Source organism: Dendropsophus ebraccatus, chromosome 1 (assembly GCF_027789765.1).
Source record: "Dendropsophus ebraccatus isolate aDenEbr1 chromosome 1, aDenEbr1.pat, whole genome shotgun sequence".
Taxonomy (NCBI): Eukaryota; Metazoa; Chordata; class Amphibia; order Anura; family Hylidae; genus Dendropsophus; species Dendropsophus ebraccatus.
Genome location: NC_091454.1, coordinates 221,945,980 through 221,967,794, shown reverse-complemented (window position 1 = coordinate 221,967,794; position 21,815 = coordinate 221,945,980). Strand labels below are relative to the sequence as shown.

The window sequence follows — 21,815 nt, the reverse complement described above, 5'->3', positions numbered from 1 at the left end:
TTCATGTAATGTTTTCTGATCTTGTATTGTTCCTGCCTGTTGCCTATCTATTGTATAGCGCTCTGGAACTAAGGGCGCTTTATAAATAAATAATAATAATAATAATAATAATAATAATAATAATAATAAAAAGCACCCGTGGGTTTTGTAGCTTGTATTACATGAGAGCTCTCTGCTGCTCACACACCCTGGACAACATATGATATGTGGATTTCCAGCGAGTGGTGACATCACACAACAGCCGGTGTTCTGGCAAATGTAGGTGTTTTTGGAGCTTTTTAAGGCTAGCAGCCGCCATGGTGGACTTCCGAAAGTGGGCACACAGGCGCAGCACCTTTACCAGTAGCTCCGGCAGGTTGGGGTAGGTCTTTAAAAAGCGCTGCACCACCAAATTAAAAACGTGGGCCAGGCATGGAACGTGTTGGAGTTCTCCAAGCTCCAGAGATGCCACCAAGTTACGGCCATTATCACATACGACCATGCCTAGTCCCAGCTGCAGCGGCGACAGCCAAATTTCTGCCTGCTGCAAGATGGCATCCTTTACCTCTGGAGCGCTGTGCTTCTTATCACTCAGGTTGATAAGCTTGAGCATGGCCTGCTGACGTCTCCCTACGCCAGTGCTGCAGTTTTTCCAGCTGACCAATGAGGGTGATTTTACGGAGGAGAAGGAGAGGGAGGGGTTGTCAGAGCTCGTGCTGGCACTCTTAGGCGGGGGGAGGAGGGAGGCTGTCCCTGCCTGAGACCCGGTACCCGCCTCCACAACATTCACCCAGTGTGCCGTGAGTGATATATAGCGACCCGCAAGCACTTGTCCACCCGTCGGTGGTCAAATGGATCTTTGTGCTAACCGGGTAACTCAGGGCCCGCTCGATGTTACGTGACACGTGCTGGTGCAAGGCAAGGATGGCACACCGGGAAAAGTAGTGGAGGCTAGGGACAGAACACTGAGGTGCGGCAGCTGCACTGAAGAGGCGCATGACGGTGCAGGCGAAGGAGCAGACGCAGGCCAAGGGGAGGTGAAAAAGGCACCAAAGTGGCCGAAGCACAGGGAGATGGCGAAGTGTTCTGGCTGGTGGTGGTCTGGACTGTAGCTCTAGCAGAGAGAACAGGGCAAGAGTCAGCAGTGGCAACGCCGGGTGAAGGTTCTGCTGCGTGTGCTCTTTCCCACTGAGCCCAGTGCTTTGCTTCCAGGTGATGCCGCATGGCCAAGGTGGTCAAGTTGCTATTCTCCGAGCCTCTACTCAGTTTGGAGTGACATAGCGTGCACACCGCGCTCAGCTTGTCATCTGCGCAAACATATAAAAAACCTCCACACCAAAGAACTGCATGACCTCAAGGGGGGCGTGACTGGCTGCTTTGGGGGAAAGCTTTGGCCCTGGTGACTCTGGCCTGCCTCAGTTGACTCGTCTGTCCTCTACCTCTGGACATCCCTCTGCCTCTTTGCGCCTTTTTTGGTGCGGCGCGGGCCTCCACACCTCCACTACTTTCCCCACTGGACATCACCCCTTGCCAGGTCGGGTCGTTCGCTTCATTGTTCGGCTCCTCCTCCTCTATCTCCTCACTCTACTGCTCCTCCTGCACACTGTCAATTATTTGGCTTAATGGCAATTGGGTCTCCTTATCACCAGTCCTCGCGACTTGAGTTTTCTGGTCCAGATTTTGACTGGAGTGAGTGGATAAATGACTGGAAGCACTCTCTGCCATCCATCGTAACACTTGTTGTGTACCCCGCCTCCTGCCCAAGTGTCCTATAAAGCCAGGGATGGTGGGTGCGGGTGATACTCGACGTCCCTCTGAAGCACACGCTGTATCCCTAATCACTTCACCACAGCTTAAAACCCCAGCAGTATTTCCGCATCCCTGTCCTCTTCACTTTGCCCTATGCATTGTAGTAGCCGTTTAACTTTTTTCAATAGTATAAAATTTAGCCGTACCAGATAGTTTTTAATTTATCCCACACATTGTATACAGACGTATACCGGATATAGAATTGTTTTTACAACAATAGAAAAAAAGGGCTGATCGTCGCCTTTAGTGGACGCAGACTTCGCAAATCTCTAGAGTCGAGATAAAAGCTATATTATCCCACACACTGTATACAGCTGTATACTTGATATAGAATTGTTTTTACAACAATAGAAAAAAAGGGCTGATCGTTGCCTTTAGTGGACGCAGACTGCGCAAATCTCTAGAGTCGAGATAACAGCTATACTATCCCACACACTATATACCTGCAAACTTGCGTATGCACAAATGTGTGGTAGCAAGATAAAAGGTATTATCCCACAATTACTGTACATAACCGTATACTCTGTATACACACTGCCTGTCTCACAACAGCTTATACAGTGTAGACACACTGCCTGTCTCACAACAGCTTATAAAGTGTAGACACACTGCCTGTCTCACAACAGCTTATACAGTGTATGTATACACTGCCTGTCTCACAACAGCTTATACAGTGTGTGTATACACTGCCTGTCTAACAACAGCTTATACAGTGTGTGTATACACTGCCTGTCTCACAACTGCTTATACAGTGTATACACACTGCCTGTCTCACAACAGCTTGTAAATGTCTGTTTTTATATAGTTTCAGCCCTAACAAGAGCTTTTGAGGGTCCCTTCCTACCTAACTTCACCTAAAACCTTCCTCTCCCTGCTTTACAGTCTGTCCCTCTCTAGTTCCAACCAGCAAGTGATACGAATCTGAAATCACTATTCTTTCTATTCAGGAGGTCACATGGTTTCTTTTTAAGTCCTGCCTACTCCTAATGACTGCCCCTACCCCCTGCATGTTTATTGGCTGGAAAAAAGCGCCAGGGCATGTGGGAGGGCAAATCAATTTTTTACTGCATTTTAGCACGAATATTCGACCGCGGTCGAATACCTCGAATAGAGCACTATTCGATCGAATACCTGTTCGATCGAATAGTATTCGCTCATCTCTATTGAGGACTAGAAGATACAGTACATTTGGTTAAGATATATGTACACCGAACAGTCCTAATAGGGTATAGTCCCCCCCCAGCGCTGTAAATTATCTGTCCTGAAGTCTTTTGGGGGTTTATGATGGTGAAAAGCAATAATAAGGCCTATGCCTGTTGTAGCTGAATAAAGCCTTTACCGGATGTGTGAACCACCACAAATGGAGGCATAGTCTCTAAAACAAGGTAACAAATAGGTAATGGCTGAAACATTGGTAGCTGACGAAGAAAAAGGGTAGGTAGAAGAAGGGTAAATTGCAAGTGAATTTGGTGTATTTTTATTCCAAACTTCTAGGTATCACAGACCATAAACTGGTTGCCCGAAGTTTCTGTGATAAGTTTCTGTCACAACTTTGACAAGGGATGTATAGTAGAACAAACATAGTACCACAATGCGAAACAGATGACAAACACATGCTGTCTTTTACATGTTTTAGATTGGGATACTATGTTTGGTCCTGGGGAAACACAAGATACACTCCCCCAACAATCATTACCAACCAACACCATCAAAAACCTAGGAGCAGTTCTTTCTAAACCCTCTGGAGTGGATCCCTGAGAGAGGGATTAAAGGGAAGCGCTAAAGAGCAGTCAACACCCTTCGGCAGAAGCCCATTGCCAGTGACACACTAAAAGGCCCAGCCATCCTGTCGGTTAAGTCGTCGCTCTCAGTCACCCAGCAGCTCATCAATAGCATCCCCTCGTCTTAAGAGCTGAGGTCTTATACACTACAAGAAAAGCCTAGCCATCTACAACCAATGGCACTACTATTACCCCACATCATCCTCTCCATCATCAACTCCTACTTTTTTCCATATATCTGGCCTGCTGTAAAAATGGGGCAGATGATTAGGGGCATGGTGGTACAGATGATTAGGGGCATGGTGGTACAGATGATTATGGACATGGTGGTATAGATGATTAGGAACATGGTGGTATAGATGATTAGGGCCATGGTGGTACAGATGATTATGGGCATGGTGGTACAGATGATTAGGGGCATGGTGGTACAGATGATTAGGGGCATGGTGGTACAGATGATTAGGGGCATGGTGGTACAGATGATTATGGACATGGCGGTACAGATGATTAGGGCCATGGCGGTACAGATGATTAGGGCCATGGTGGTACAGATGATTAGGGGCATGGTGGTACAAATGATTAGGGACATGGTGGTACAGATGATTAGGGCCATGGTGGTACAGATGATTATGGGCATGGTGGTACAGATGATTAGGGGCATGGTGGTACAGATGATTAGGGGCATGGTGGTATAGATGATTAGGGCCATGGTGGTACAGATGATTAGGGGCATGGTGGTACAGATGATTAGGGACATGGTGGTACAGATGATTAGGGACATGGTGGTATAGATGATTAGGGGCATGGTGGTACAAATGATTAGGGACATGGTGGTACAGATGATTAGGGACATGGTGGTACAGATAATTAGGGGCATGGTGGTACAGATGATTATGGGCATGGTGGTACAGATGACTAGGGACATGGTGGTACAGATAATTAGGGGCATGGTGGTACAGATGATTATGGGCATGGTGGTATAGATGATTAGGGGCATGGTGGTACAGATGATTATGGGCATGGTGGTACAGATGATTAGGGCCATGGCGGTACAGATGATTAGGGCCATGGTGGTACAGATGATTATGGGCATGGTGGTATAGATGATTAGGGCCATGGTGGTATAGATGATTAGGGCCATGGTGGTACAGATGATTATGGGCATGGTGGTACAGATGATTAGGGCCATGGTGGTATAGATGATTAGGGACATGGTGGTATAGATGATTAGGGGCATGGTGGTACAGATGACTAGGGACATGGTGGTACAGATAATTAGGGGCATGGTGGTACAGATGATTATGGGCATGGTGGTATAGATGATTAGGGCCATGGTGGTATAGATGATTAGGGGCATGGTGGTATAGATGATTAGGGCCATGGTGGTATAGATGATTAGGGGCATGGTGGTACAGATGATTATGGGCATGGTGGTATAGATGATTAGGGCCATGGTGGTATAGATGATTAGGGGCATGGTGGTACAGATGATTAGGGGCATGGTGGTACAGATGATTAGGGCCATGGTGGTACAGATGATTAGGGGCATGGTGATACAGATGATTATGGCATGGTGGTATAGATGATTAGGGACATGGTGGTATAGATGATTAGGGGCATGGTGATACAGATGATTATGGCATGGTGGTATAGATGATTAGGGCCATGGTGGTACAGATGATTAGGGCCATGGTGGTACAGATGATTAGGGCCATGGCGGTACAGATGATTATGGGCATGGCGGTACAGATGATTATGGGCATGGTGGTACAGATGATTAGGTGTAGATGATTAGGGGAACGGTGGCACAAAGAAAGAATGTAAGAGGCCACAGTGGAACAATACTCATCTGTTTTACTCCCGCTGTATCCAGTGCTGACGCTCTACTTCTCCACTCAACTTCTCTGCAGAGATGACCCGCCTGTTTACCTGGCAGCCAATTACTAGCTTCTGGGTCTTGTACCATCTACCACTGAGGCCAGTTATTATGGGCACATCATCTATGCAGAAAAAAAAATACACTGAACACAGAGCGGATAAAATAGGAGGGTGTAGCATTTTATAAGAACCACCTGTAGAGATAGGATAGAATCTGGAGAAGGAACAAAAAACATTTCTGCTGCACTGAAAGTTCCCAAGGGCCTCCATAATTCTTATTTGGAAAAGGAAGACAACAACGAGAGCTTCTTAGAGCTGACACCTTACCAAACTAGGTAATTGGGGAGAAGGGCCTTTTAGGTGAGAGGTGACCAAGAATCCAATGGTCATGCCAGCTGAGTTTTGAATATCCTATGTGCAGATGGTAGAAACTTATAAAATGTCCACCTTTACTACAGCCTCCACCAATCTGGGCTTTATGTAGCCAGAAAGAGACTGCTTCTGTAACAGATACATGAAGGCTGCCAAGAGATTGCATAACATAAGGCCTAAAGAACTGTGCGAAAGATTATCTGGTCTGATATACTGTAACATAGATCTTTTTGGCCTCAATTCTTTCTTTTTTTTTAAATCAATTCTTTATAGCCTCAATTCAAAACATCATGTCAGGATGAAACCAGGCATTTCCCATCACCTGCCCAAAACCGTCCCTACAGTGAACCATGGTGGAGGCAGAATAATGATTTGGGTGGAGAAGAAACTAGTCAGGGTGAAGGGTCGAAAGTTCACCTTCCACCAATACAATGACCCAGAGCACACGGCTTAGACAACACAGGAGTGACGTCACTATTTTCATGATGTCATTAGAAGAGACGGGTCGGCCGAGCTAGATTGGTGCACTGAGGGTGGTAGTCTCACCTACAATGCACCAAACCACAACTTAGTATATGCATTAAACTACAAAGTAGACAGAAATGGTGCTGATAAAACATATCTTCATCCTCAGTACCTTGTGCACTATAGGGAATAGGGACATATCAGCAAGTTAGATTCTTCTATATAACTATATCTATGCAACTCTGGAAGTACACATTATATGGTTCATAAAATACATTTATTAGCTATTTCTATTTTTACAAAGAACAGAATCTCAATTTCCAGGATAAGTAAAGTCATTTTACAAGTGTTTTACAAATAAAGTTCTGTGAAAGCCGGTCAAGGACAGGACACCAAAGTTCATAGAGGTTTCTGGGAAATATAGTAAGTGGTGAACTGCTAGCTTCCTATGTGTCCTGGACTTCCCTGACCAGCTATCATATCTATAGATAGCAGAGGCGGGTTTCACCATGCCTGGGATTTACTTGATCAGTAGTGATGAGCGAACATGCTTGTCTGAGCTTGGTACTCGATAGAGCTTGTTACTAGGACGAGCATCTCGCGATACTCAAGACAATGGCATCTTCCTCTTCATGCAAGTTTGGTGACTTTCTTTCAGCCAATCATCATGCAGGAGACTCTTTGGAAGCCCTTAGCACCATGTGGGAACCCTATGTGTCGATAGCAGTGATTGGCTGGCCAGATCAGATGACCTGGGCATATAAGAATCAGGTCCTGCAGTGCTCACGTTAGACATAGGCTGAACGAGCATAGGGAGAGAGCTGCTGTCTGTGAGGGAGAGTGTTAGGGAGGGAATTAGTGTGCGATTAGGCAGGAATCCAACACGAAGAACCCAACAGTCATCTAAGGGCTCACATTTTTTTTCAAACATATATATATATTTTTTGCTACTCTTGGCTGCTTGCTTGGCTGCTGTCAGTAGTCAATTTGTCCTGTTGCTGACATTCTCTTGGCTGGCTGGGATCTGTAGTTAAGCTATACCTATCCTCACTGTACGGTTACCCATAATTTGGCGTACTGTTGCGATTAGCCAGCCTCAGAGGCATGCATACATGCTGCCCCTGCTGTTTACTGTCAATTTCCATGTTGTTTCCATCAGTTTCTGAGGTTTCCAGGTTTTCACACAACCATCCCTGTGCAGAGCTTTGGTCCCCTGAAAAAATGCTTGAGTTTCCCATTGACTTCAATGGGGTTCGTTACTCGAAACAAGCACCCGAGTATCGGGAAACATTCCTCTCAAGTATGGAGCACCCGAGCATTTTAGTACTCGCTCATCATCATTTCTAAAAATAGGAAATGAAGCCAATCCTGTGTGCCTCTTTCTGTTAAAGCCTATTAGTTTTATACACGGCGGAGTCAGATTATTATGACCACGTCCTCAGCAGCATGTAGGGAGCCGCATTCCTGATCATTCTTGGTGATCATATACTGTATATTGAGGCTACCGCCACACATATCTCCTATCCCAGTCCTGTTGTTTTTTTAGCGCAAAGGGTGGTGTTTAGAGATGAGTGAATCACTCGGAAATTTGTTTCGCGAAGTTCGCAAATATTTTTGTGAATTTGCGAATATTCGCAAATCGTTAAACGTTCTTATTAAAATAGGCAAACTATAGTAGCTACAATAGTGGGACTATTACAGTGTAGCGATTTTTTTTTCCCACAGCTGTTGCTGTGACGGTGTGAAAATTGGAAAATGTGCATTTTTAAAAAATATCAATCAGTCTCTCAATCGTTCAGTTTCTTCCATGGACAGTGGTGGACGTTGGTGGATCAGCCACGTAATATCAATGTTCTCTCAGGAGAGCCAGGGATGTTGGTAAATGAGCACCCAGTGAGTTATTAAGATGGACACTGTGTTCACTGTGACTTCCTATAATACACACCCAGCACCCAGTGACTTCCTATAATGCACACCCAGCACCTAGTGACTTCCTATAATGCACACCCAGCACCCAGTGACTTCCTATAATGCACACCCAAAACCCAGTGTCTTCCTATAATGCACACCCAGCACCCAGCACCTTCCTATAATGCACACCCAGCACCCAGTGACTTCCTATAATACACACCCAGCACCCAGTGACTTCCTATAATACACACCCAGCACCCAGTGACTAACTATAATAAACACCCAGCACCCAGTGACTCCCTATAATGCACACCCAGCACCCAGTGACTTCCTATAATACACACCCAGCACCCAGTGACTTCCTATAATGTACACCCAGCACCCAGTGACTTCCTATAATGTACACCCAGCACCCAGTGACTTCCTATAATGCACACCCAGCATCCAGTGACTTCCTATAATGCACACCCAGCACCCAGTGACTTCCTATAATACACACCCAGCACCCAGTGACTAACTATAATAAACACCCAGCACCCAGTGACTTCCTATAATACACACCCAGCACCCAATGAGTTCCTATAATACACACCCAGCACCCAGTGACTTCCTATAATGCACACCCAGCACCCAGTGACTTCCTATAATGCACACCCAGCATCCGGTGACTTCCTATAATGTACACCCAGCACCCAGTGACTTCCTATATTGCACACCCAGCACCCAGTGACTTCCTATAATACACACCCAGCACCCAGTGACTTCCTATAATACACACCCAGCACCCAGTGACTTTCTATAATACACACCCAGCACCCAGTGACTCCCTATAATACACACCCAGCACCCAGTGACTTCCTATAATGCACACCCAGCACCCAGTGACTTCCTATAATACACACCCAGCACCCAGCACCCAGTTACTTCCTATAATGCACACCCAGCACCCAGTGACTTCCTATAATACACACCCAGCACACAGTGACTCCCTATAATGCACACCCAGCACCCAGTGACTCCCTATAATACACACCCAGCACCTAGTGACTTCCTATAATGCACACCCAGCACCTAGTGACTTCCTATAATGCACACCCAGCACCCAGTGACCTCCTATAATGCACACCCAGCACCCAGTGAGTTCCTATAATACACACCCAGCACCCAGTGACTTGGTATAATGCACACCCAGCACCCAGTGACTTCCTATAATGCACACCCAGCACCCAGTGACTTGTATAATACACACCCAGCACCCAGTGACTTCCTATAATGCACACCCAGCACCCAGTTACTTTCTATAATGCACACCCAGCACCCAGTGACTTCCTATAATGCACACCCAGCACCCAGTGACTTCCTATAATACACACCCAGCACACAGTGACTCCCTATAATGCGCACCCAGCACCCAGTGACTTCCTATAATGCACACCCAGCACCTAGTGACTTCCTATAATGCACACCCAGCACCCAGTGACCTCCTATAATGCACACCCAGCACCCAGTGACTTCCTATAATACACACCCAGCACCCAGTGACTTGGTATAATGCACACCCAGCACCCAGTGACTTGTATAATACACACCCAGCACCCAGTGACTTCCTATAATGCACACCCAGCACCCAGTTACTTTCTATAATGCACACCCAGCACCCAGTGACTTCCTATAATACACACCCAGCACCCAGTGACTCCCTATAATGCACACCCAGCACCCAGTGACTTCCTATAATACACACCCAGCACCCAGTGACTCCCTGTAATGCACAACCAGCACCTAGTGACTCCCTATAATGCACACCCAGCGACTTCCTATAATGCACACCCAGCACCCAGTGACTCCCTGTAATGCACAACCAGCACCTAGTGACTCCCTATAATACACACCCAGCACCCAGTGACTCCCTATAATGTACACCCAGCACCCAGCTACTTCCTATAATGCACACCCAGCACCCAGTCACTTCCTATAATACACACCCAGCACCCAGTTACTTCCTATAATACACACCCAGCACCCAGTGACTCCCTATAATACACACCCAGCACCCAGTGACTTCCTATAATACACACCCAGCACCCAGTGAGTTCCTATAATACACACCCAGCACCCAGTGACTTCCTATAATGCACACCCAGCACCCAGTGGCTTCCTATAATGTACACCCAGCACCCAGTGACTTCCTATAATGCACACCCAGCACCCAGTGACTTCCTATAATGCACACCCAGCACCCAGTGACTTCCTATAATGCACAACCAGCACCCAGTGACTTTCTATAATGCACACCCAGCACCCAGTGACTCCCTATAATACACACCCAGCACCCAGTGACTTCCTATAATACACACCCAGCACCCAGTGAGTTCCTATAATACACACCCAGCACCCAGTGACTTCCTATAATGCACACCCAGCATCCAGTGACTTCCTATAATGTACACCCAGCACCCAGTGACTTCCTATAATACACACCCAGCACCCAGTGACTTCCTATAATGCACACCCAGCACCCAGTGACTTCCTATAATACACACCCAGCACCCAGTGACCTCCTATAATGTACACCCAGCACCCAGTGACCTCCTATAATGCACACCCAGCACCCAGTGACTCCCTATAATACACACCCAGCACCCAGTGACTTCCTATAATGCACACCCAGCACCCAGTGACTTCCTATAATGCACACCCAGCACCCAGTGACTTTCTATAATACACACCCAGCACCCAGCTACTTCCTATAATGCACACCCAGCACCCAGTGAGTTCCTATAATACACACCCAGCACCCAGCACCCAGTGACTCCCTATAATGCACACCCAGCACCCAGTGACTTCCTATAATACACACCCAGCACCCAGCTACTTCCTATAATGCACACCCAGCACCCAGTGACTTCCTATAATGGACACCCAGCACTCAGTGACATGATATAATGTACACCCAGCACCCAGTGACTTCCTATAATATACACCCAGCACCCAGTAACTGCCTATAATGCACACCCAGCACCCAGTGACTTGGTATAATACACACCCAGCACCCAGTGACTTGGTATAATACACACCCAGCACCCAGTGACTTCCTATAATACATACCCAGCACCCAGTGACTTGGTATAATACACACCCAGCACCCAGTAACTTCCTATAATACATACCCAGCACCCAGTGACTTTCTATAATACACACCCAGCACCCAGTGACTTTCTATAATACACACCCAGCATCCAGTGACTTTCTATAATACACACCCAGCACCCAGTGACTTTCTATAATACACACCCAGCACCCAGTGACTTGGTATAATACACACCCAGCACCCAGTAACTTCTTATAATACATACCCAGCACCCAGTGACTTTCTATAATACACACCCAGCACCCAGTGACTTTCTATAATACACACCCAGCACCCAGTGACTTGGTATAACGAACAACAGTCACCCAGTTATTTGGTATACTGGACAATGGCTTCACTGCTCCTATAGAAAACCACCCACAATCCACCCTCCTCTCCTCTCTGTCTCTATCTCTCTGTATTTCTCTCCCTCCTCTAACATCCTGCTGCAACCTGCTCTCCACTATACACAGCCGACTGGCCGCCTCCAGGAAGCGAATCATCTTATATAGTGGGGGAGGGGCGGTGCTGACATCACAGTGAGGTTTGCAGCTAATTGGACGGGTGCAAGGGATTATGGATAATCTCTTGCTCCCACCAAAAGACAGTTCTGTAAGCTAACATGTGCGGCCGCCATGTCTGGTGAATTTGCAAAGCAGATCTGGCAAATTCACCAATCGCTACAATGCGAATTTAATGCCCGCTGTGAATTGGAGTTTGTTGTTGTGTTGTTTTTGAAACTGCTGATTTTGTGAACCATTCACCTGCTGCTGTCATTACATTTTTATCAAAAATTGATAAATGACGTCACTGCATATAAATGGAATAAAAAAACGTGGAGCGGCCAGTGTCATTGATGTGAAAGGTCAACATTGCAGTGGAGCAGCTCAACACTGAAATGAAACACCAGGTGTCCAACACCGCAGCTCAGTAAATCTACAGTGTGTGGGGCTCGGCACTCTACTTCTGGTAGGCCCTCTGGGAGGACACATCTCCTCCAACATCAGATGGAGGGATATTGGCGTGTCACATGAGAAACATCAGAAAACAAACGCCCTCCAACCATGGGTGTAAGAAGACAAGCTGGTGGTGGCAGCATTACATTTCTTGTGGCATTTTTCGAACTGCTCATCCAAGTTGAGGTGCTCTCGAGATGGGTATGAATCCATCCTTGTGGCTCAGGTACACCCATACATGCTGATTACTGGAGAGGGTTGGATCTTCCAGCAAGAAAATACAACATATTACACCGATATCCTCCGCAGTGTTTTCTGCCAAAATAAAGCACTGACAAATTGAAGATCTAAAGATATTAGAGCAGTAAACTCTGCATAGGGTAGCCATGGCTCGGAGAATTCCTATTATGATGGGCTTCCATCTGTCAAGGGAATAGAGTTTACTTTTAGCCATTCAATGATTTTATACAAGAAAAGGCTGAGAGGTAACTCTAAGTGCAAGTGGTTCTCTTCTTTGAAGTCTATAATAAATATTGGCTTAGCTATTTCTAAAAACCCCACAGACTTCAATGAAGATGGCTATGTACATACATGGCTGTGATACAGTAGATAGATGCTGGTCCTCGCTGATGTTTTTGCCTGGAGATCTTGGTGTCATCCTTGCCATTGGACCCTAACTTTCCTCACAAGGTTTTCCCGAGAGTTCATGTGAGGTCGGAACAAGATTATGAAACATTTAGGAAGGAACATACAGATCACCAGAGCCCAACTGGAACAAAGAATGGCAAATATCTCCATAGCTACAGTGTACTTTCCTTGAGCGCTAAGGTAGGCTGGAATAAAAGACACCCAGACACTAAGGAAGGCCAGCATGCTGAAAGTGATGAATTTAGCTTCATTGAAGCTGTCGGGGAGTCTCCTGGCCATAAAAGCTACAATGAAGCTGACAGATGCCAAAAGGCCAAGATATCCCAACATGCACCAAAATGCGATAGGTGACCCTTCATTACATTCATAGCTGATGATTGTGGGTTGTGCTTGTGTACTAATGTACTGGGGAAATGGAGGAGCAAGTGACACCCAAATGATACACAAGAGAAACTGTAATAAGGAACATAGGAATATAAATAAGAGAGAAACTCTAAGACTTGTCCAGGTTTTTAGTCGGCTGCCCGGTTTTGTAGCCCAGAAAGCAAACACTACTGTGATAGTTTTGGCCAAGATGCAAGAGACACAAAGCGCAAAAGCAATCCCGAATGCACACTGTCGTAGGAGACACTTCTCAGGCTCAGGTGGGCCAATGAAAGCCAAGGAACAGAGGAAACATAAAGACAATGAAACAAGTAGAAAGCAGCTTAGATGGTAGTTGTTTGCCTTCACTATGGGACTGTTCATATATTTTATAAAAAGTCGTAAAATGGATGCAGGAACTATGGAGGAAATGACTGTGGTCACGGCCAAGGTCGATCCCAATGGATCTTCATAAGAGACAAATTCTATTGTTTTTGGAATACATTTGGATTTGTCAAGGTTTGGCCACTGATCCCATGGACACTTGAAACAATCCAGAGCATCTAAAACAATAATAACAAACATTTAGCGATTTCGTATTTTCACTTTAGGTGTACTGTATAAAAGATAGACAGTGTCTTACCTGTTTGGTTGGAGATTTCTCCCTGAGGACATGGAACACATTGAAAACAGCAGACAGGTTCTCCTCTTCTTGTCGCCTTCCTGAAACCTGGAGGGCAACTCTCACTGCAGACCGAGCGAGGAACCTGAGGGTACAAAAAATTGAATTTTTGGATTTCTAACATCTTCTAGGAGACAGTGTATGTACAGTGTCAAACTTCTAATACTTCTAATATTTGGTGTATATTAAAGTACACACTCAAATAATTTAGAAATTTCCAGGTCCACATGACTCAATAATATCTTCTCTAGTTTAGAAGGACTGAAAAATATCAGGTCGGAAGGAAGAACACTGCCCTACTGCTCAGCTGAGTGCTTCTTTCCCTGGTTTACTTAGATCTCTATCTCACTGTCCATAGATTTATATCGGTGGCTATTTCCAGTGAGTTGGATGAGGCCAAGATGAGAAGTACTGAAACTTGCTCTTTTCTGGCTCTAATGATTTTAACATTTAGATGTAGTTATAAATTTATTAACAACATTGGGTTTGGGTTCTTTCACTGAAATATGATTCTGGTTCTGATTCTGATGATGGCATTCTGACCAGAAAATGAAAGTTACTGTAATAAAAGGGGCCCACTTTGCTTCTGTAACCTGGAAACAACTGAATTCCTTTATCATGGGGTTGTCTATGGTTTAAAATAACTAATAACTTTTGCTCTTGGGGCCATCACTTGATTGCTTAAGGTCCAAAGCACTTTACTCAAGCCAGAGAATGTTAGCTATATGCACCAACAGACACTGATATGCTGCGGAGAGCTGGGGATCACAATGTTTCAGCACCATAAGGATTCGATGGTCTGATTAGCAGGTGGTTACCAGAACCTGAGCCAATCATGTGAGGTGCTGGCACCTGGACTGAAGGAGGTTAGTTCAACCAGATTGGCCGCTCTATGCATCAGAAGCTGGAATGGACATTATAAATATATGGTGGCTGTGATCACTGGCACACTATAATTTCTATTAGCCATTCTGGCCAAAATGTCTCTCATTCATCAAAGCCAACATTACAAATGATAAGCTAATTGTTACAAATTAGGTTGGGTAGTTCATAAGGCTGATATGCTACAAAAAGGCTGACATGCTACAAAAAGCATCTGTTTCAGATCAGTATAATCTTTAAAAATACTTAAGCCTTTTCTTATGGTCTTACCATCGGTTCTCCGACAGGCCACTTCATAATGCTTGTGTTTATATGGAAAACTTGATCTAAAGATCTTGTGGTGTCATAGCTTCCAATTTTGACATGGTTTATGGTATCGTCTGGGCCCAGTTGCCAATTTACTATGTCATAGACTGCAGGTGGGTCTCCATTCTTATCAAAATATAGTTCCTGACCACTACTCAGTCTAAGCCTTGCTCGCTTTATGTAGGGTAGAAGCTGTGAAAAAGATAATTACAGAAAATGGTTATTATTTCAAACAAAAAGTCTACAAAAAAGAAAGATTTAAAAATTGGATGGACCTGTAAGTGCGGCAAAAAAACAAAACAAAAAAAAAAAAAACTGTGAATAAACATCTACTGTGATCTCCTTCCTCTGCCATTCTGACAGATTACAGATCATTTCCCCTTCCTCCTGCTTCCAATAATGAACAACACTGCAGGAACTTCCCCCTTAAGGTAAGTACTGGCCACAACAGTGACCAACTATTATTTTGCTGAGCTGTCGGTCGGTACATCACTAAAAGCAGGAAGAAACAGACCTCTGAGGACTCTGAATCATTGGAAGGGCGGTCATATGGGATCAGCGCAGGTGAGTATCATATATTTAGCTTTGAAGCACCCAGAGTCCTTTCTGAAGTCCCTGGACAACCTTAATAATAATTGATCAGTGTAAGACTGACTACTGGAGATTCCATCAATTACGACAGTAAGGTGTCCATGACCCATTGGCTGAGAATGAAACCAAGAGGAAAAGGAAGAAGATTAAAAGTTACAAAGTTCTGAAATTTTCCTCCTTCTTCTCCTCTCCGTTCTAATTTTTTCTATAAGTATTTTTGGAGGGAGAACATAAAAGGACAACTTCGACGTGGGAAAAAAAAAGCCTCTCAAAGATGATTTTCATACTTACTCTTACTCTTTCTCCTTTTCAGGACCCCGCCAAACGCAATCTTCTGTTCTTCTCCACTTCCTAGTTTGTTCATTAAAAAATCCCGCCCCTCTAACAACATCGTAGAGGGGGCTGAAGAGTATCAGAAGGCTGACAGCTTACTCAGCCAAGCGAGGCTTAGCAAGCTGTAAGTCAACAGGTGACATAGTAGAGGAAGGCTGGCCTAACTAAGGGATGTTTTTTATATGCAACTTTACAACTTTAGTATTATGGCCCATTATAAGGCCCACCTGTAGGTATATGATATACAGTATAAAGGCAAAGAGATATATTTTTTAAATATAAATTACCTTCCAAGGCTCAAACTTGAAAATGTCAGGACATGTCTGGTGATAATTCACATTTTCATTACTTTGACACAATCTAAGGTCTTCTAAAGCCATGGCGATGATCTTTACTGCTGTGTAGGCATTATATGTGTTTCGCAGATGGTCAACATCATTGTAGGTGTTTGATACATTGTTGAGGTCTTCTGCTCCTGTACATGGTTTTACTGAAGAAGATAAAGAACTTGTGATGTTGTTTTCTTCAATAAATTCACAATTAAAAGTTTTTTCCCAGAGAAGTTTTGCCCATGTTCCTCCTGAAGGCATGGATGGATGAACATTGTTTAGGAAATCTTTAAATCCAGGAATTGTCCCACTGCTTACAGCCAGACCAATCGTGCCTAGAACAAGCTTTGTGTTGATTCCCTGGAAGAAGCCTGAGGTCGACCAAGTTTCACCGGCAACAAACAGCCTTTGGCTAACACTTTGTTTTTCCATCTCAACTAATATTGGAAATATGTCAATGTCCTTGGAGAAGACAACCACAACCTTGGCTGAAGATTTTTTTATTACTCTAACAATATGTGGAGCATTGCGATCTGGTCGACTTAAGATTATGGTTTCTATGAAGGCCACACATGCTCCGGCCTTTATTATCTCTTGTCTGATAAGTTGAATCCCTTGTTGGCCATAGTCATTGTCCAAAGCCAAAAGTCCTATCCAAGTCCACCCAAACTGCAAAACTAGCTGAGCAAGACCTCTGGACTGGAAAACATCACTGGGGACAGTCCTGAAGAAGGAGGGGAATTTTGTGCGGTCACTGAGGAGAGGGCTTGTAGACAAATGGCTAATCTGTGTAAAAAATAATGGTATAATGGAAATGGTTTTACTCGTCAACAACTAAAGAATTTCTTATTTGCAAACATTATTTTTACTGACCTTAATTAATTCTAACCTTGAAACTCCAGCTGTTGCAAAACTACAATTCCAATCATACCCGGGCAGCCAAAGCCATATCTTTGGTTGTTCAGGAATGATGGGAATTGTAGTTTTGCAACAGCTGGAGTGTCAAGGTTACCCATCACTGCCCTAGGAGCTCATGGCATGCTACATAAAGTCAAGGATTTGGCTTGACTTAAAGCCAAAAGTAAAACATGATGACCCTGTTACAAATGTTCATTTTGATCTTGGTTCTTTAAGTAACACCTATGAGGTGACAATGTAATATGAACACCTAAGCCAACCAAAACATCCTCCAGTATTCTAGTTGGCTGGTCTAAACATGTTCTAACTATTCATTTCCTTTCTGAATTTCTGATAACCAGAATACTTATTGATTAAAACCAATCTGTCAAATATTTGTTACCTGAGGGTACCTAAGAAGCCCCAGAACATGAGCCATGAGAATTGAATGTGTTGAGGACGTATGACCAATGACAGAGCTTAGGGGACTGTCCAGGAGGCATCTGTAGTTGGGGACGGCTTTGCTTTGTCCTGTTACCACTTGCAACGTCTCTGCTAAACTGTGCAGGACAGTAACGCAAGAATCATAGGCTTGAAAACCCAACGTGATGTTCGTGAGAAGCTCATGATTGCTGTTGATCTCTTCAATCCCATACATCGCTGCTTGGAACTGCTGGTAGGTGTCAAATCCAAACCTTAGTTTGAAGAAAATGAGGACATATTCAGAATTTGTTAATGATAGGCGGTAGAGCTCAATTGTTATGTACTCTAGCTTAATCCCCTCATGTCTGCCATGTCGCTTTATATATCAATGATCATGAAGGGGTATATGAAGTGGGTTCAGGAGCTAAGTCTGCTCCATACATGGAAGGTACTGACCGTGGCTGGTCATGTAACCTACTAAATGCAGTGTTTATAAGGTTATTTGACTAGTGCTAACCCTCCAATCAGCACCCCCAATGCAATTGTTCATGGAATGGAATGGAATTTGAGAGGAATGGAATCTGAGAGGAATTCGAGCAGAATTTGAGTGAAATTCAAGCAGAATTCTAGTGGAATGCAAGTTGGGGCTACGTTCACACTACGTATATTTCAGTCAGTATATTTCAGTCAGTATTGCAACCAAAACCAGGAGTGGATTACAAACACAGAAAGGATCTGTTCACACAATGTTGAAATTGAGTGGATGGCCGCCATATAACAGTAAATAACGGCCATTATTTCAATATAACAGCCGTTGTTCTAAAATAACAGCAAATATTTGCCATTAAATGGCGGCCATCCCCTCAATTTCAACATTGTGTGAACAGATCCTTTCTGTGTTTTTAATCCACTCCTGGTTTTGGTTGCAATACTGACTGAAATATACTGACTGAAATATACGTAGTGTGAACACAGCCTTAAAGAGGAAATTAAAAGCCCCAGTGACTTCTATGGGATTTCTAGCGAAATCCGCCCAAAGAATTGGGATGTCAATTCTTTGGATGGAAAGCATATCCATGTTGGAACATTCCACGTGCCAATCCCGCAGTGTGAACAACAGAGCAGAAATATCTTTGAATACAATAGGGCTTTGCTCTGTACATATTTTATGGGCGGAATTTCAAGCGGTAAAATTAAGCGCAGATTCAGCTTGAAATTCCATGCCTGTTCCTTAATATAAACATACCCTTAAAGAAAAAGAAAATGATATTTTTTAAAATCTAAGGAGTTAAAAAAGATCAAAAGAACATTTTATGGTTAAGAAAGAGTATATAGACTATTTAGTATACACGAGAAAAAAAGCTGCCTCTCCAGTCATCCTAATATTTCCTATAATTCCCTTTTTTTAAATTTGAAACATAGGGAAGGTACATTAGGAAAAACTTGACCCTCCAAAGACTTGACCCTCCATTGGCCACAAAAAGGAACAATCAAATTACTTTTGTACATGACAAAATAAGCTGAATGAAATATAATAATCTAAAAACAGTTCAGATACAATAAAATATATTCTATAGCAGCACGTTAGGTTTCCATCTACCAGTGGTCGTCAATTAAAAGGGAAAACGTCAGTAGCAGCAGAAGCCGGTAATTATACGCTTGTTTTCTCCTACAGGCAGTTTGTAATCGTTCAGCTGATGGTGGTAGTAGTGAGGGGTAGGCACATATTATTGCATTTCAATTTTAAAGCAGACACACACAGATTGTGTGTGTATATATATATACAATCTCAAAAGAAAAGCAAAGTATGTACGCCTATAAAAATTATAAAAAGAGGGTCACACAACAAAATATACAATTATTACTGTATTGAACTTCAACTATAAACATTTATCGTCAAAAACATGGAAAACAACTAAACATAAAAATAAAGAAAATTTTTTTCATGGGAATCCAAAAATTTGTACCATGTAAGAACAGAGATGAGATTGTGGACTGCCTAAGGACTCTACCTGAAGACCAAACATCTAATCTAAGATCCTGGCTGACCAGACTGTCACTATAGGGTCCATTACTAGAAATAAAAAAGAAGCAATACTGCCCCAGAACCTGCCATACAAGCCTTGATCTAAAAAAAAAACACACGTCATCAATGTTATGGTTCCTTACTTGGTGCAGGTGGTCCCGGGGGGTCTCTCGGTAAAGGTGTTGAGGTGGTACACATTGTCCAGATGAATGGGTAAGACAATACCAATGACCACATCTCCAGCCTGTTCTATCCCCTCCAGATCGGTTTTATCCAGACTGCATTGGGAATCTTTGTTGTATATGGCGTAAATGTACATAATAAGCGCAAATATCAGGCTGCATGTGTATGGGCTGATCATCTCTCTTCTGTTAGTCAAAAGTACCTGGGGAATATAGTCAGTGTGTAGCTAGTATATACATGTTGAGAATTTATCACTGCTCTATATCCAGTACAATGTCTGCATGTGATGCTGTATATATGAGTGTAATTTGAGTGTAGTCTGCGGACCTTGATCTGCTAATACATAAGGAGGATTAAAAAGTTTCAAAGCCAATACAAATGAAAAAAAACAAAAAAAAACAAAAGTAAAATAAAAATAAACAAAATAATAATAATCATCATCATCATAATAGCAATACTAATATATAATAAAGTAAAACTAAAAAATACACAAAAAATTGAAATCCAAACATAAATAAAAAAAATAGACATATGTATAAAAATAACTAATATATAGTAGAATAATACATAAAAACAAATAATTAAAAAAAAGGCCAAAAAATATATAAAATAAATAGCTATAGTATGTATCTGGAAGCCGATAATTGTCTTCACCCTACATGGATGAACATACATAATTTAGCAGCAATTTATTAATCCAAATTTTTACAATGAACTTGCAACTATTTTAAGCCCAATGGCTTGTGTAGCTGATTATGTGAATGATACAATGTTATATCCATCAGCTCAATTTAGCCACAGATGAAAATATATATATTTTTCGGGTCTACTGGTTTATTTATAGGAAGTAATGGGTGCTAGTAATGACCACTTTTCCAGCAACTTAGGGTCATAACCTCCTTCTATTAAGTTTATATACTGTGTAAGTGAAATTAGTTGGTTAACCAAAGGAAAGGTGAGACTGGACACATCTAGATGTGGTTCTGAACTGGACATTGTCAACATGATTCATTCTACATTGTATAGACAATAAAACACCTGAAATTGCCAATAAAGATTGCTCCTAAATCCAAAGACATCTTCTGGAGATCAGTCAATGAATGATCCAGGCAGCTCACATGGGTGCACGGACATATGGAATCCCACCCAACTGCACTAACAGGTATTAACTATGTTGCACTGAATTAAGTATAAATTATTCAAACATTCATGGTGTGGATTACAATGCTGTCAGTGCTGTACAATAGCCTCATGCAATGTGTAGCTCTGAATGGGTAGTATGTGAACCTGCCCATACGTGTGTGATCCTATGTATATGTAAGAAGATAGCAAATCTATAAAAATTTTATGCATGCCGAGTACTTACATTGTATTCTTCGATGTCTTCTGAGATTACGCTATTGATCTCCTATATATAGAGACACTACCTGCAAATTAGTCATTATCCTCATGCGTGCAGAACACGAGCTGGGATTTCTCCTAGCACCAAATGGTAACATAAATGAGGATCCTCAGAGAGACTATATTACATTGGACCTGGGGACAGGAGAAAATTGGATTCCTTTCTGTGCAGATGGGACCTTCCATGAAATTATATTTGATGACTTTTACGCAAATAGATACATAAGTGATAAAGAAAAATGATCAATATTGCTTTGCTTATGATAATCGATTGCTATGATCTGATACATGCTCTTTCTCTAGTCAGAAGCCCTGGGTGCAAGTCTATATACATCACCTTTACCAATAGTTTTATTGTGACTGAGGTGCTGTTTGTATGGAGCCAGCACTCATAGCATCCCTGTCACTTTAAAAGCTTAGGACAGGGGCTTTTGTGCATGGAGTCATCAGTGTAAGGAACCTCAAGCTCC

At 43.2% G+C, this 21,815-nt stretch overlaps 1 protein-coding gene across 1 annotated transcript; it reads right to left on the bottom strand.

The window, feature by feature from the left end:
* Window positions 1-930: 930 nt before the first annotated feature.
* Window positions 931-20,080, bottom strand: LOC138784893 (extracellular calcium-sensing receptor-like). Its single transcript, XM_069960593.1, has 9 exons — window positions 19,905-20,080; window positions 17,716-18,007; window positions 16,374-17,201; window positions 15,127-15,354; window positions 14,793-14,878; window positions 13,936-14,059; window positions 12,960-13,835; window positions 3,128-3,206; window positions 931-1,286 (listed from the first exon to the last, which is right to left on the bottom strand). Exons 1-9 carry the CDS (start codon window positions 20,078-20,080, stop codon window positions 931-933), a joined length of 3,045 nt encoding a protein of 1,014 aa, XP_069816694.1.
* Window positions 20,081-21,815: the final 1,735 nt, after the last annotated feature.

What these genes read in the sequence shown, in the direction of transcription:
- LOC138784893 (XM_069960593.1), bottom strand. Translation starts at nt 20,080, where the DNA reads ATGTACATTTACGCCATATACAACAAAGATTCCCAATGCAGTCTGGAT. An exon ending in GGCCTGTCGGAGAACCGATG is followed by an intron (nt 14,879 to 15,126) that starts GTAAGACCATAA and finishes TGTCCATTCCAG; the next exon opens with CTTCTGATGCATAGAGCGGC. An exon ending in CATGATTGGCTCAGGTTCTG is followed by an intron (nt 14,060 to 14,792) that starts GTAACCACCTGC and finishes TTGTACCCTCAG; the next exon opens with GTTCCTCGCTCGGTCTGCAG.